Raw genomic sequence first — 12,612 nt, 5'->3', positions numbered from 1 at the left:
GTACAGAGGCATAGAGCCAAGGTGGCGCAGTGGTTAAATGTAGCACTGCAGGCTACTTCAGCTGACTGCAGTTCTGCAGTTCGGCTGTTCAAATCCCACTAGGCTCAAGGTTGACTCAGCCTTCTATCCTTCCGAGGTGGGTAAAATGAGGACCCGGATTGTTGTTGGGGGCAATATGCTGACTCTGTAAACCGCTTAGAGAGGGCTGAAAGCCCTATGAAGCGGTATATAAGTCTAACTGCTATTGCTATTGCATTGATTTCTGCAGCCTTTAATCTTATGAAAGTTTTGCAGAAGTATGTGTGTGTGTGTGTGCGTGTGAGAGAGAGAGAGAGAAGGGGGGGAAAGGGAGAGAGAGAAAGAGAGAGAAAGAGAGAGAAGGCGGGAAAGGGAGAAAGAGAAAAAAAAGAGAGAGAGAGAAATAGAAATGCAGGATTGTGAGTAGTCTGCCGCATTCTAGATTTCCCCACCAATTGGGGGAAAGCTTCCCGTTCTCTTACGACGAATGCTTGTAACTATGATTCAGGGTCTACGATCTATCACTCTTGTTTGCCTGTGCAACTGAAGAGTTTGTGCCCCGGGAGACGAATTCCTTGGCTGTTCCAAATCACACACTTAGTGGCCAACAAAAGAATATTCTGTTGTGTTCAAATTCGACAATCGATGCTGCTTTGACACTGAGGGTGCTGCGTGAGAAGGAGCAGCCCTCTCGAAACGGTGAGGTTCTTAGCGAGTCCCGGGGTCCAACTGTCCACCAGAGTGGCTCAGCCTTTACACACACAAACACACACATAAACACACGCGCGCACACACCGTTGTGTGGTGCAAGGCGGAAAGCTGGCGTAGTAGTCGCAATCTGCTCACCCGCAAGGCCATGCAGACGTTAGTAAGGGAGACACCCATCCCCGACACCCGACACGAAATACCTTGCAACAAGCTACTTGGGAAGTCTCAAATGCAGATAGGTCTTCTGCCTTGGGCTTGAGGCTAAAATCGGCAACGATAAGAAACAGAAAAGTCCTCCGTGAATTCAAGGCAGCATCGGTGGCTCAAAACTACGGTTTTGTGCATTAATTAAATGCTGAGCCGAGGTGGCGCAGTGGTTAGGGTGCAGTACTGCAGGCCACTTCAGCTGACTGCTAGCTGCAATTCGGCGGTTCAAATCTCACCGGCTCAAAGGTTGACTCAGCCTTCCATCCTTCCGAGGTGGGTGAAATGAGGACCCGGATTGTTGGGGCGATATGCTGACTCTGTAAACCGCTTAGAGAGGGCTGAAAGCCCTATGAAGCGGTATATAAGTCTAATTGCTATTGCTATTGCTATCTATCATCTATCTATCTATCTATCTATCTATCTATCTATCTATCTATCTATCTATCATCTATCTATCATCTATCTATCTAATCTATCTATCTAATCTACCTATCTACCTATCTACCTATCTACCTATCTATCTATCTATCTATCTATCTATCTATCTATCTATCTATCTATCTATCTATCTATCTATCTATCTATCTATCTATCTATCTATCTATCTAAGAGCCGAGGTGGCGCAGTGGTTAGGGTGCAGTACTGCAGGCCACTTCAGCTGACTGCTAGCTGCAGTTCGGCGGTTCAAATCTCACCGGCTCAAAGGTTGACTCAGCCTTCCATCCTACCGAGGTGGGTGAAATGAGGACCCAGACTGTGGGGGCGATATGCTGACTCTGTAAACCACTTAGAGAGGGCTGAAAGCCCTATGAAGCGGTATATAAGTCTAACTGCTACTGCTATTGCTGAGCGATGCTGGGGGTGTTTCTTTCGATTCAGGTTGGGGGGGGGGGACATAACATTTTATACCAGAATAATAAAAATGAACACCTTGAAGAAAAGATACCACAACCATAATAACAACAGGAAGAAGGGAAAGAAGAAGTTAGGAGAAAGGGGGAGAAGGGAAAAAAAGTGATTAAAAGTATAATTTGTGAGAGTTGTTTTGTTTTTTTTAAACAGCCCTTAAGACTTATATACCGCTTTCTTAGTGCTTTTACTAAGCGGTTTACGGAGTCAGCCTATTTACCCCCAACAATCTGGGTCCTCCCTTGACCCACCTCGGAAGGACGGAAGGCTGAGCCAACCTGGAGCCTGGTGAGATTCGAACTGCCAAATTGCAGGCAGCCGGCAGTCGGCAGAAATAACCTGCAGTACTGCACTCTGACCACTGTGCCACCATGACAGACAGACAGACAGACAGATAGATAGGCAGGCGCACAGAATAGATGGATGGATGGAAGAATAGATAGATAAATAGATGGATGATATAGATTAGATTAGATAGATAGATAGATAGATAGATAGATAGATAGATAGATAGATAGATAGATGATAGATGATAGATAGACAGACAGACAGACATAAATAAATATAAATGGATAAGATGATAGATAGATAGATAGATAGATAGATAGACAGACAGATAGATGCTAGATGATAGATAGATGCTAGATAGATAGATAGATAGATAGATGATAGATAGATGAGAGAGAGAGAGAGAGAGAGAGAGAGAGATGATAGATAGATAGATCGATAGATAGCCAGCCAGACAGACAGATGGACAGAGATAAATATAGATGGATTAGATAGATAGATAGATAGATAGATAGATAGATAGATAGATAGATAGATAGATAGATAGATAGATAGATAGATGATAGACAGACAGACAGACAGACGGCTAAAATGAGCTGAGGTTGCGCAGTGGTTAGAGTGCAGTACTGCAGGCCACTTCAGCTGACTGCTAACTGCAGTTCGGCAGTTCAAATCTCACCGGCTCAAAGGTGGGTGAAATGAGGACCCAAACTGTGGGGGCGATATGCTGACTCTGTAAACCACTTAGAGAGGGCTGAAAGCCCTATGAAGCGGTATATAAGTCTAACTGCTATTGCTACTGCTATTGCTAGATGGACAGAGAGAAATATAGATGGATAATATAGATAGATAGATAGATAGATAGATAGATAGATAGATAGATAGATAGATAGATAGATAGATAGATAGATAGATAGATAGATAGATAGATAGATAGACAGATAGATAGATAGATAGAGTAATAGCAATAGTACTTATATTCCGTTTTTTCCCCCAACAATCCGGGTCCTCATTTGACCCACCTCGGAAGGCTGGAAGTCTGAGTCAACCTTGAGCCTGGTGAGATTCAAATTGCCAAATTGCAGGCAGCCGGCAGTCAGCAGAAGTAGCCTGCAGTACTGCACTCTGACCACTGCGCCACTGAGGCTCTTAGGTGGGTGAGAAATACAAAAATAAAAAATAAAATCTAGCCAACCACTGGGGGGGGAAGCCAGGCCCGAAATCCCGAAGACTTCTCACAAACTGCCCGTCGGAAGCGAGTTTCCTTGGGAAATATGGCGTCTGTGTGGTTTTTAGGAGCCACCCCCTTCTTTTAAGTCCCCTTTTTCATCAATGGGTTTTTTGGGGGGGGGGAGGAATCCATCTTTGATAAAGGTGGGCATTACTTGTATTGTTTTAAATCTGCCGTCTTCTCCCTTCCCTTCGTCCCTTTCGCCCAAGTGCATCACGTCCTTAAGACCGTAAGCCTGAAGGGCAGGGGAAGTCTCGGTGCTAATATGCTTCCTGAGCTCTTTGGCGCAAACCCTGCAGTTTAAAAATACTTTTAAATCCAATAAAGAAATTAACTGCACTCCTCTGTCTTCAACGGGGGACCTTGCCCCAACTGAGGTGGTGGTGGGGTGATCTCTGCCTTGGTAACTTTATTTTCTTAAAAGAAGAGAAAATATTCTCTCTCTCTCTCTCTCTCTCTCTCTCTCTCTCTCTCTCTCTCTCTCTCTCTCTCTCTCTATATATATATATATATATATATATATATATATATATATTTCCCTCTGTCTATCTCATCTCTCTCTTTCTCTATCTAACACTTCTTCCTCTCCTATCTCTGTCTGTACTTCTCTCTCTATCTTCTGTCTCATCTCTCTCTTTCTCTCTCTGTGTGTGTCTTTCTCTCCTATCTATCTTCTATCTCTCTTATCTCTGTCTTTTTCTGTCTCTATCTCCTTTCTGTCTCCTCTCTCTCCCTCTCTTTGTCTTTCTCTTCTGTTTCATCTCTCTCTCTTTCTCTCCTATATTTCTTCTATCTCATTTGTCTTTCTCTCTCTTTAATCTCTTCTGTTTCATCTCTCTCTGTGTCTTTCTCTTCTATCACTTCTTCCTCTCCTATCTCTGTATTTCTCTTTCTTCTGTCTCATCTCTCTTTTTCTCTCTCCCTCTGTGTCTTTCTCTCCTATCTATCTTCTATCTCTCTAATCTCTTATCTCCTCTCTCTCTCAACTCTCCCTCCCTCTCTTTGTCTTTCTCTTCTTTCATCTTTCTTTCTCTTCTATCACTTCTTCATCTCCTATCTCTGTCTGTATTTCTCTCCCTTTCTTCTGTCTCATCTCTCTTTTTCTCTCTCCCCCTGTGTCTTTCTCTCCTATCTTCTATCTCTCTAATCTCTTATTTCCTCTCTGTCTCATCTCTCCCTCCCTCTCTTTGTCTTTCTCTTCTTTCATCTTTCTTTCTCTCCTATATTTCTTCCATCTCATGTCTTTTCTCTCTCTCTTTAATCTCTTCTATCTCTTTCTCTCCCTCTCTTTCTGTCTTTATCTCGTCTGTTTCATCTCTCTCTCTCTGTGTCTTTCTCTCCTATCACTTCTTCCTTTCCTATCTGTCTGTATTTCTCTCTCTTTCTTCTGTCTCATCTCTTTTTCTCTCTCCCTCTGTGTCTTTCCTATCTTCTATCTCTCTTACCTCCTCTCTGTCTCATCTCTCTCTCCCTCTCTTTGTCTTTCTCTTCTGTTTCATCTCTCTTTCTTTCTCTCCTATATTTCTTCTATCTCATCTGTCTTTTTCTCTCTCTTTAATCTCTTCTATCTCTCCCTCCTTCTGTCTTTATCTCGTCTGTTTCATCTCTCTCTCTGTATCTTTCTCTCCTATCACTTCTTCCTCTCCTATCTCTGTCTGCATTTCTCTTTCTTCTGTCTCATCTCTCTTTTTCTCTCTCCCTCTGTGTCTTTTTCTCCTATCTATCTTCTCTCTCTCTTATCTCCTCTCTGTCTCATCTCTCCCTCTCTTTGTCTTTCTCTTCTGTTTCATCTCTCTCTCTTTCTCTCCTATATTTCTTCTCTCTCATCTGTCTTTTTCTCTCTCTCTTTAATCTCTTCTATCTCTTTCTCTCCCTCCTTCTGTCTTTATCTCTTCTGTTTCATCTCTCTCTCTTTCTCTCCTATATTTCTTCTCTCTTTATTTCTTCTATCTCTGTCTCATCTCTCTTTCTCTCCCTCTCTTTCTGTCTTTCTCTATCTCTTCTGTTTCCTCCCCTCTCCCCCTCTTTCTCCCTCCCTCTCTCTCTCACACACGCAAACACACAAAGCACTTACCAAAGCATGCATATATACATATACAAGCAAATGAAAAGGCAGACGGAAAAAATGGCATATCTATCTTCCTTCATATCTGCATGACAATACGGCCTCTTAATATCCCCCCACTCTAGCAAATAAACCATCCAAAGCCCTCTCCTTTTGCAGGGGTCACCTGGTTATAATTGCAATAAAAACCAGATGAAAATCCTCTGGTTCCCGATTATGAAAAGGCTGAGATGGTGGGCCTGACCTACATCCCTGGCCTCTGGGGATAATACATGAAATATCAATAAGCTACATCACAAGCCCCAAGCTCTTTAGAGGGGAAAGTGGTTTTCCTTAAGAAAAGAAAAGAAATAAAATGAAATTCTTCTCCTTCTTCATAGATAACCATTTTCCACTGGATTTTTACGGGATTCGTTTCACAAAAGGCATAGCTACCTGCTAAAAGGGACAAAATTCCTGGGAGATTTTTGAGATCCTGAAAGCCACCCTTGAATTTCTCTATTCCAGCAGATAGATAGATAGATAGATAGATAGATAGATAGATAGATAGATAGATAGATAGATAGATAGATAGATAGATATAGATATAGATATAGATATAGATAGATAGATGATAGATAGATAGATAGATAGATAGATAGATAGATGATAGATAGATAGATATAGAGATAGAGATATAGATAGATAGATAGATGATAGATAGATAGATAGATAGATGATAGATAGATAGATAGATAGATATAGATATAGATATAGATAGATAGATAGATAGATAGATGATAGATAGATAGATAGATAGATAGATAGATAGATAGATAGATAGATGATAGATGATAGATGATAGATAGATAGATAGATAGATGATAGATAGATAGATAGATAGATAGATAGATAGATAGATAGATATAGATAGATAGATAGATAGATAGATAGATAGATAGATAGATAGATAGATAGATAGATAGATAGATTGCAAACATGATTTCATCTTGGTGGGAAGGAGGGAGCTCCTAACGGAATGATGATTCTAAACAGGAAAGTTAAGAGGCAAAAGGACATGGAACCTGATTACACACGCTTCTGGCACCAGGGTTTTAAAATACACCGAACCAGTGTTGTCGTTTTTTTTAACTGAAATATGCTAATCATGATAATGGTATGTAGCTAAGTAAGATGTGATTGAGCTATACTAATGTTATTAAGTGTGCAAATTATTAAGTAAAATGTTGATTATATGCAATACTGAATTTGAAGGTATGTGTTACTTATAGAAAATAGATGGAAATGAGAAATGTGGTTTATTTCTAAAGGGATGAAAACGAAATGTTTTATGTAAAAAAAATTTTTTTTTAAAGTTGGGGAAACATGGGAAGAAAACAACACGGCTAAAATGGGGAATGGAAATATAACGTAAAATGAATTATGTATATATGTGAAAATGTTAAAGGGGGGAAACCGGACAGCATTCTGTTTACAAAAGAATTTTAAATATGCAACAAAAAAGAAATTAAAGGAAGGAAAAAGAAAAACCCAGAAAGTCCAGTGGCCTCTTGCAAAAAGCACCTTTGGGGACAACCTTGGCCTGGATGATGGAAAAGCTCCAGGCTAGTCAGAATTGCCAAGGGGGGGTCGCGGAATATCCTCCTTCCTGCGTGCAATCCTCAGAATTCCCAGCTAGCCTGAAAGGGGTTTTCCTACCCAGCTTGGGGACACCACATCGGAAAAGGCTAGTTTGCAAGTTTGCAAGTTTAATTTTATTTATAGAACCGCCCAATCCTGGAAGGACTCCGGGCGGCTTACAGACAGAGGAAAGAAAGAAAAGTAAAAGAAAATAAAAATAAAATAAGACAAGTTAAAAAGAACACAGATACATTCATTTCAGTCGGGGCTGGACCTCAACAGTGAGGTCAACAGCCCCAGGCCTGCCGAAAAAGCCAAGTCTTGACAGCTTTTCTGAAGGCCATGAGAGTGGGTGAGGTCCAGATTTCTGGGGGTAGCTCGTTCCAAAGGGTCGGGGCCGCCACAGAGAAGGCTCTCCTCCGGGGAGCCGCCAGCCGACATTGTCTGGCTGACGGCATCTGAAGGAGGCCAACCCTGTGGGATCTCACCGGCCGTTGGGAGGAGTGTGGCAGTACGGTGATTGGGCATTTCGAAAGAGCCAGGTGAGCCGTTACCTTCTTAATGGTGTTGTGCTTGCTATTCCCCCGGTCGTGGTTCTCGCTGTGCAGGATGTCCATGGTGGTCTCTCTCTCCTTCAGCTTCAGAGCTTCGATCTCGGTCTTCAGCTCATTCAGCTGCTCCTGGAGATGCTTGCTCTTCTCCATGTATTCCACCCTGGGCAGAGGGCAAAGGAACCGCCGTGAAGTGATTTTTGCAGGACTTTGATAAAACTAGGCGGCAGAGGTAGAATCCAAGGGCTGGAAGGGGACCTCTGGAGGTCTCCTAGTCCAACCCCCTGCTCAAGGCACCCGCCTTCTACCATCCCAGTCCAACGGCTGTCCAGTTTATTTTTTAATATTTATTTTGTAAGTCTGTTTTGGGCAATGGCCTTAAAAGCAACACGGGGTGGGTAAGACAGGAGGACATCAGCCATGGTCAGCCACAGGGTGTTTTATGTGTGTGTGTCTTTACAGGGTTAGTGAAGGTCGGGAGCAGTTCACTCATGTCTCTCACCTGCTGAGAATGAGAGCATTGGAACCAATGATGTGATGGGCAGGAAACGACGATTGGCCCTGGAGATCTTCAGCTCTACCACATACCTGAATGCCAAATTCTAGGATGTGAAATATCAGAACTCACCCCTCCATCCATTCATCATCTATCAATATCTATCATCTTTCCTATCATCTGTCTCTCTCTCTCCATCCATCTAATCCAACCATCCATCTTTATATCTAATACATCTATCCATTCATCTTTATATCTTATCCATCTATATCTAATCCATCAGCTATCCATCTATTTAATCCATCCATCCATCATCTATCAGTATCTATCATCTTCCTATCATCTCTCTCTCTCCATCCATCCATCCTTCCATCATCCATCCATCATCTATCAGTATCTATCATCTTCCTATCATCTCTCTCTCTCTCCATCCATCTAATCCAACCATCCATCTTTATATCTAATCCATCTATCTATATCTAATCCATCTATCCATCTATCTTTATATCTTATCCATCTATATCTAATCCATCAGCTATCCATCTATTTAATCCATCCATTCATCATCTATCAGTATCTATCATCTTCCTATCATCTCTCTCTCTCTCCATCCATCTAATCCAACCATCCATCTTTATATCTAATCCATCTATCTATATCTAATCCATCTATCCATCTATCTTTATATCTTATCCATCTATATCTAATCCATCAGCTATCCATCTATTTAATCCATCCATCCATCATCTATCAATATCTATCATCTCCCTATCATCTCTCTCCATCCATCCATCTAATCCAACCATCCATCTTCACATCTAATCCATTCATCTTTATATCTTATCCATCTATATCTAACCCATCAGCTATCCATCTATTTAATCCATCCATCCATCATCTATCAATATCTATCATCTTCCTATATCCATCCATCCATCCATCCATCCATCCATCCATCCATCCTTCTTTGTATCTAATCCACCTATCCATCTAATCATTTTTATATCTCATCCATCCATCCAATCCAGCTATCTAATCCATCCATCCACCATCTATCAATATCTATCATCTACCTATCATCCCCCTCTCTCTCCATCCAGCCTTCCATCCATTTATCTAATCCATCCCTCTATCTTTATATCTAATCCATCTATCTATATCTATCTATCTATCTATCTATCTATCTATCTATCTATCTATCTATCTCTATCTATCCATCCATCCATCCCATCTACCCATCCATCTTTATATCTAATCCATCTATCCATCTTTATTTCTAATCTATCTATCTATCATCTATCTATCTATCTATCTATCTATCTATCTATCTATCTATCTATCTATCTAATCTACCTACCTACCTACCTACCTATCATCTACCTACCTACCTACCTACCTACCTACCTACCTACCTACCTACCTATCCATCTATCTATTCCATCTTCCATCTTTATATCTAATTCATCTATCCATCTCTAGATCTAATCCATCCATCCATCTAATCCATCTATCCATCCATCATCTATGTATCTTTTGTCATCTCTCTCTGTCTGTCTGTCTGCCTCATGGTAGCCCCATGTGGAGCGCATTGCAGTAGTCCAAACACCAGATGACCCAGGCGTGAGTGACTGAGCAGAGGGACAAACGATCCGAGAAAGCCAATAATTTGAAGCTAACATCAAAATCAAGAGGCGGGATTCGTCACGCAGCTGCTCTGCAAATCTTTGGCTTTTCAACTTCCCGCATACCCTCTGAACACGGGTGGAAACCTTCCTTCATCCTTCCCACCTGGGACGAAGTAATAAGAGGACTCACTTCTCCTTCTCGATCTCCATGGACAGCCTCTTCATGTCGTTATCCTTGAAGTCGAAGGAGAGGCTTTCGCTAATTACGCCAAACGCTGACATGTCAGCCGGTAAGGCGGTTGTGCTGGCGTTCATGGGCTGCTGAGGACAAAAGAAGAGATTAATCACCATAGGGGGCAAATATCTGTAGCTCCGGGTGTAGGAGGCAGAGGCCAAAGGGTTGGGGCCGGCGGGTGGGTGGGGCTACATTCAGTGTATAAGACGCACCCAAATTTTCACCTTCTTTTAGGTGCGTCTTATACTCCGAAAAATACGGTAGTTTCCATCAAGGAGACAAGTTTATTTTTTTAAAAAGCAACATGGAAGCATTTCCAACTGGCAAAGGACAGATGTGCTGTCTAAGTACCCTGTACTTAGAACAAAGGCCAAAATTTCCCTGACAGCTTGGACAAAGGAGGACTTGTTACGGCAGGCAAAGCTGCTTTTGGAAGCCAAGGGAACGCGCCCGGCCAATTTGTCGCACAAGGGGAAGATCGCACGTCAGCTGCTGGCTCACACCCCCTTTGGAGAAAGTGGCTGGCTCACCTATTGGGGGGAGAGCAATTTGCTCCCCGCGGCTGGCCCTGTGAATGGCGCATCCGGGCTTGCTCTGTGAAAGCTGCTAAGAAGCTGCGACTCAGAGCGGGGGTGTCAAACTCGGTTTCATTGAGGGCCACATCAGGGTTGTGTTTGACCTGGGTGGGCGTGGCCAGCTCCACTTGTATTGGGGGCAAATGTGGGGGCCAAGTGCTAAGGCAGGACGTCTCTCAGACCCTCCCTCACATTATAATCTCCTTCCTTCCTTCCCTATTTTCCTTCTCTTCTTTTCCCTTCTCCTTTCTTCTTCCTTCCCCTCGTTCCTTCTTTTTCCTTCCTTCTCTTCTTTTTCTTTCCTTCTCCTTTCTTCTTCCTTCCCCTCTTTCCTTCTTCCTTCCTTCTCTTCTTTTCCCTTCTCCTTTCTTCTTCCTTCCCCTTTTTCCTTCTCCCTTCCCCTCTTTCCTTCTTCCTTCCTTCTCTTCTTTTTCTTTCCTTCTCCTTTCTTCTTCCTTCCCCTCATTCCTTTTTTCCTTCCTTCTCTTCTTTTTTCTTCTCCTTTCTTCTTTCTTCCCCTCTTTCCTTCTTCTTTCCTTCTCTTCTTTTCCCTTCTCCTTTCTTCTTCCTTCCCCTCTTTCCTTCTTCCTTCCTCTTTCCTTCTTCCTTCCTTCTCTTCTTTTCCCTTCTCCTTTCTTCTTCCTTCCCTTTTCTTCTTTTTCCTTCTTTTCTTTTCCCTTCTCCTTTCTTCTTCCTTCCCTTTTCTTCTTTTTCCTTCTCCTTTCTTCTTCCTTCCCCTCTTTCCTTCTTTTTCCTTCTCTTCTTTTTCTTTCCTTCTCCTTTCTTCTTCCTTGCCCTCTTTCCTTCCTTGCCCTCTTCCCCTCTTTTTCCTTTTTATTCCATCTTTCTTTTTCTCCTTTCCTGTCCCTCCTTGCGTGCTCAAATGCAAAAGGGAAAAAACCCGTTTCTCCTTTTGTTTTGCTTTTAGTTTCTTTTGCTAGCTCTCTGCCAGCTAAAATGGAGCTGTGGGGGGGGGGGAGGAATCTGGAAGCGGGGAAAAACCCATTAAATTCCAGCCACTTTGGGCCCGGCTTGTTTAAACGTTTGCTCAGGGTGATGCAGCACGGAGGACGAATGGTAAGAGCAGGAGGGGCTGGGAAACAGCTGTAAAAGTGCTTACAGATCTTATTTAACCAAGAGAGATCTCCCCGCACCTCCCCATAACAGGAGTTGATAAATGGCTCCTCAAAATCTTGATTAAATGGAGGGCAAGCGAGGGGCAAAGGGCGTGTAGCATTTGATGGCTCCTGATTGAAGTGAGCTTGATCCCCCATTTGAAAAACTCTTCCGCCTTTCGATCAGGAAGACTTAGCTGGGGTTTGGGGTTGTTTTTTTTTGTCACTGTCAGACACATCTTCGTATCGGCAACACCCATCGTCGGAAATCAGCCTTCAGGATGAACGTGTCCACCCGGAGAAGATGAAATGGGGAAATGGAGGACAATCTTAAGGGGGTCACCAAGCTCCCAAGACAGACAGACAGACAGGATCAACAGATGGATAGATGGATGAATAGATGGACAGAGAGACTGAGATGATCAACAGACGGATGGACAGATGGATAGACAGAGATGGATGGATGGATGGATGGATGGACAGAGAGATACATAGATAGATGATGTAGATGATAGATAGAGAGAAATAGATGTATGATATAGATGGTAGGTAGGTAGGTAGGTAGACAGAGAGACAAATAGATGGATGATATAGATTAGACAGATAGACAAAGATAAATATAGATGGATAATATAGATGATACATAGATATGGATGGATGGATGGATGGATGGAGATAGATAGATAGATAGATAGACAGACAGACAGACAGACAGACAAAGATAAATATAGATGGATAATATAGATGATAGATATGGATGGATGGATGGATGGATGAATGGAGATAGATAGACAGACAGACAGACAAACAGACAGACAGAGATAAATATAGATGGATAATCTAGATGATAGATAGATATGGATGGATGGATGGATGGATGGATGGAGATGATAGATAGATAGATAGATAGATAGATAGATAGATAGATAGATAGATAGATAGATAGATAGATAGATATGGAGATAGAAA

General features: G+C 42.3%; 1 protein-coding gene across 4 annotated transcripts in view; it reads right to left on the bottom strand.

Annotated features, from left to right (window-relative positions):
* LOC148048838 (merlin) overlaps positions 1–12,612 on the bottom strand; it is a gene marked incomplete at its 5' end in the record, with an annotated part of 49,580 nt that overhangs the window by 14,537 nt on the left and 22,431 nt on the right. Inside the window, 3 exon segments of one of the 4 annotated variants that reach the window (XM_087705610.1) lie at positions 927–987; positions 7,601–7,760; positions 9,909–10,039. In XM_087705610.1, the coding sequence (XP_087561736.1) occupies positions 952–987; positions 7,601–7,760; positions 9,909–10,039 (327 nt within the window). 4 annotated transcript variants of the gene reach the window in all.

The sequence above is a fragment of the Thamnophis sirtalis genome, unplaced genomic scaffold (assembly GCF_051295495.1).
Source record: "Thamnophis sirtalis isolate CommonGarterSnake01/CBP01778 unplaced genomic scaffold, rThaSir2_p1.2 scaffold_2, whole genome shotgun sequence".
NCBI classification, from domain to species: domain Eukaryota; kingdom Metazoa; phylum Chordata; class Lepidosauria; order Squamata; family Natricidae; genus Thamnophis; species Thamnophis sirtalis.
Note: the sequence above shows the minus strand (reverse complement) of the source record. Positions and strands in the feature narration are given on the sequence as shown.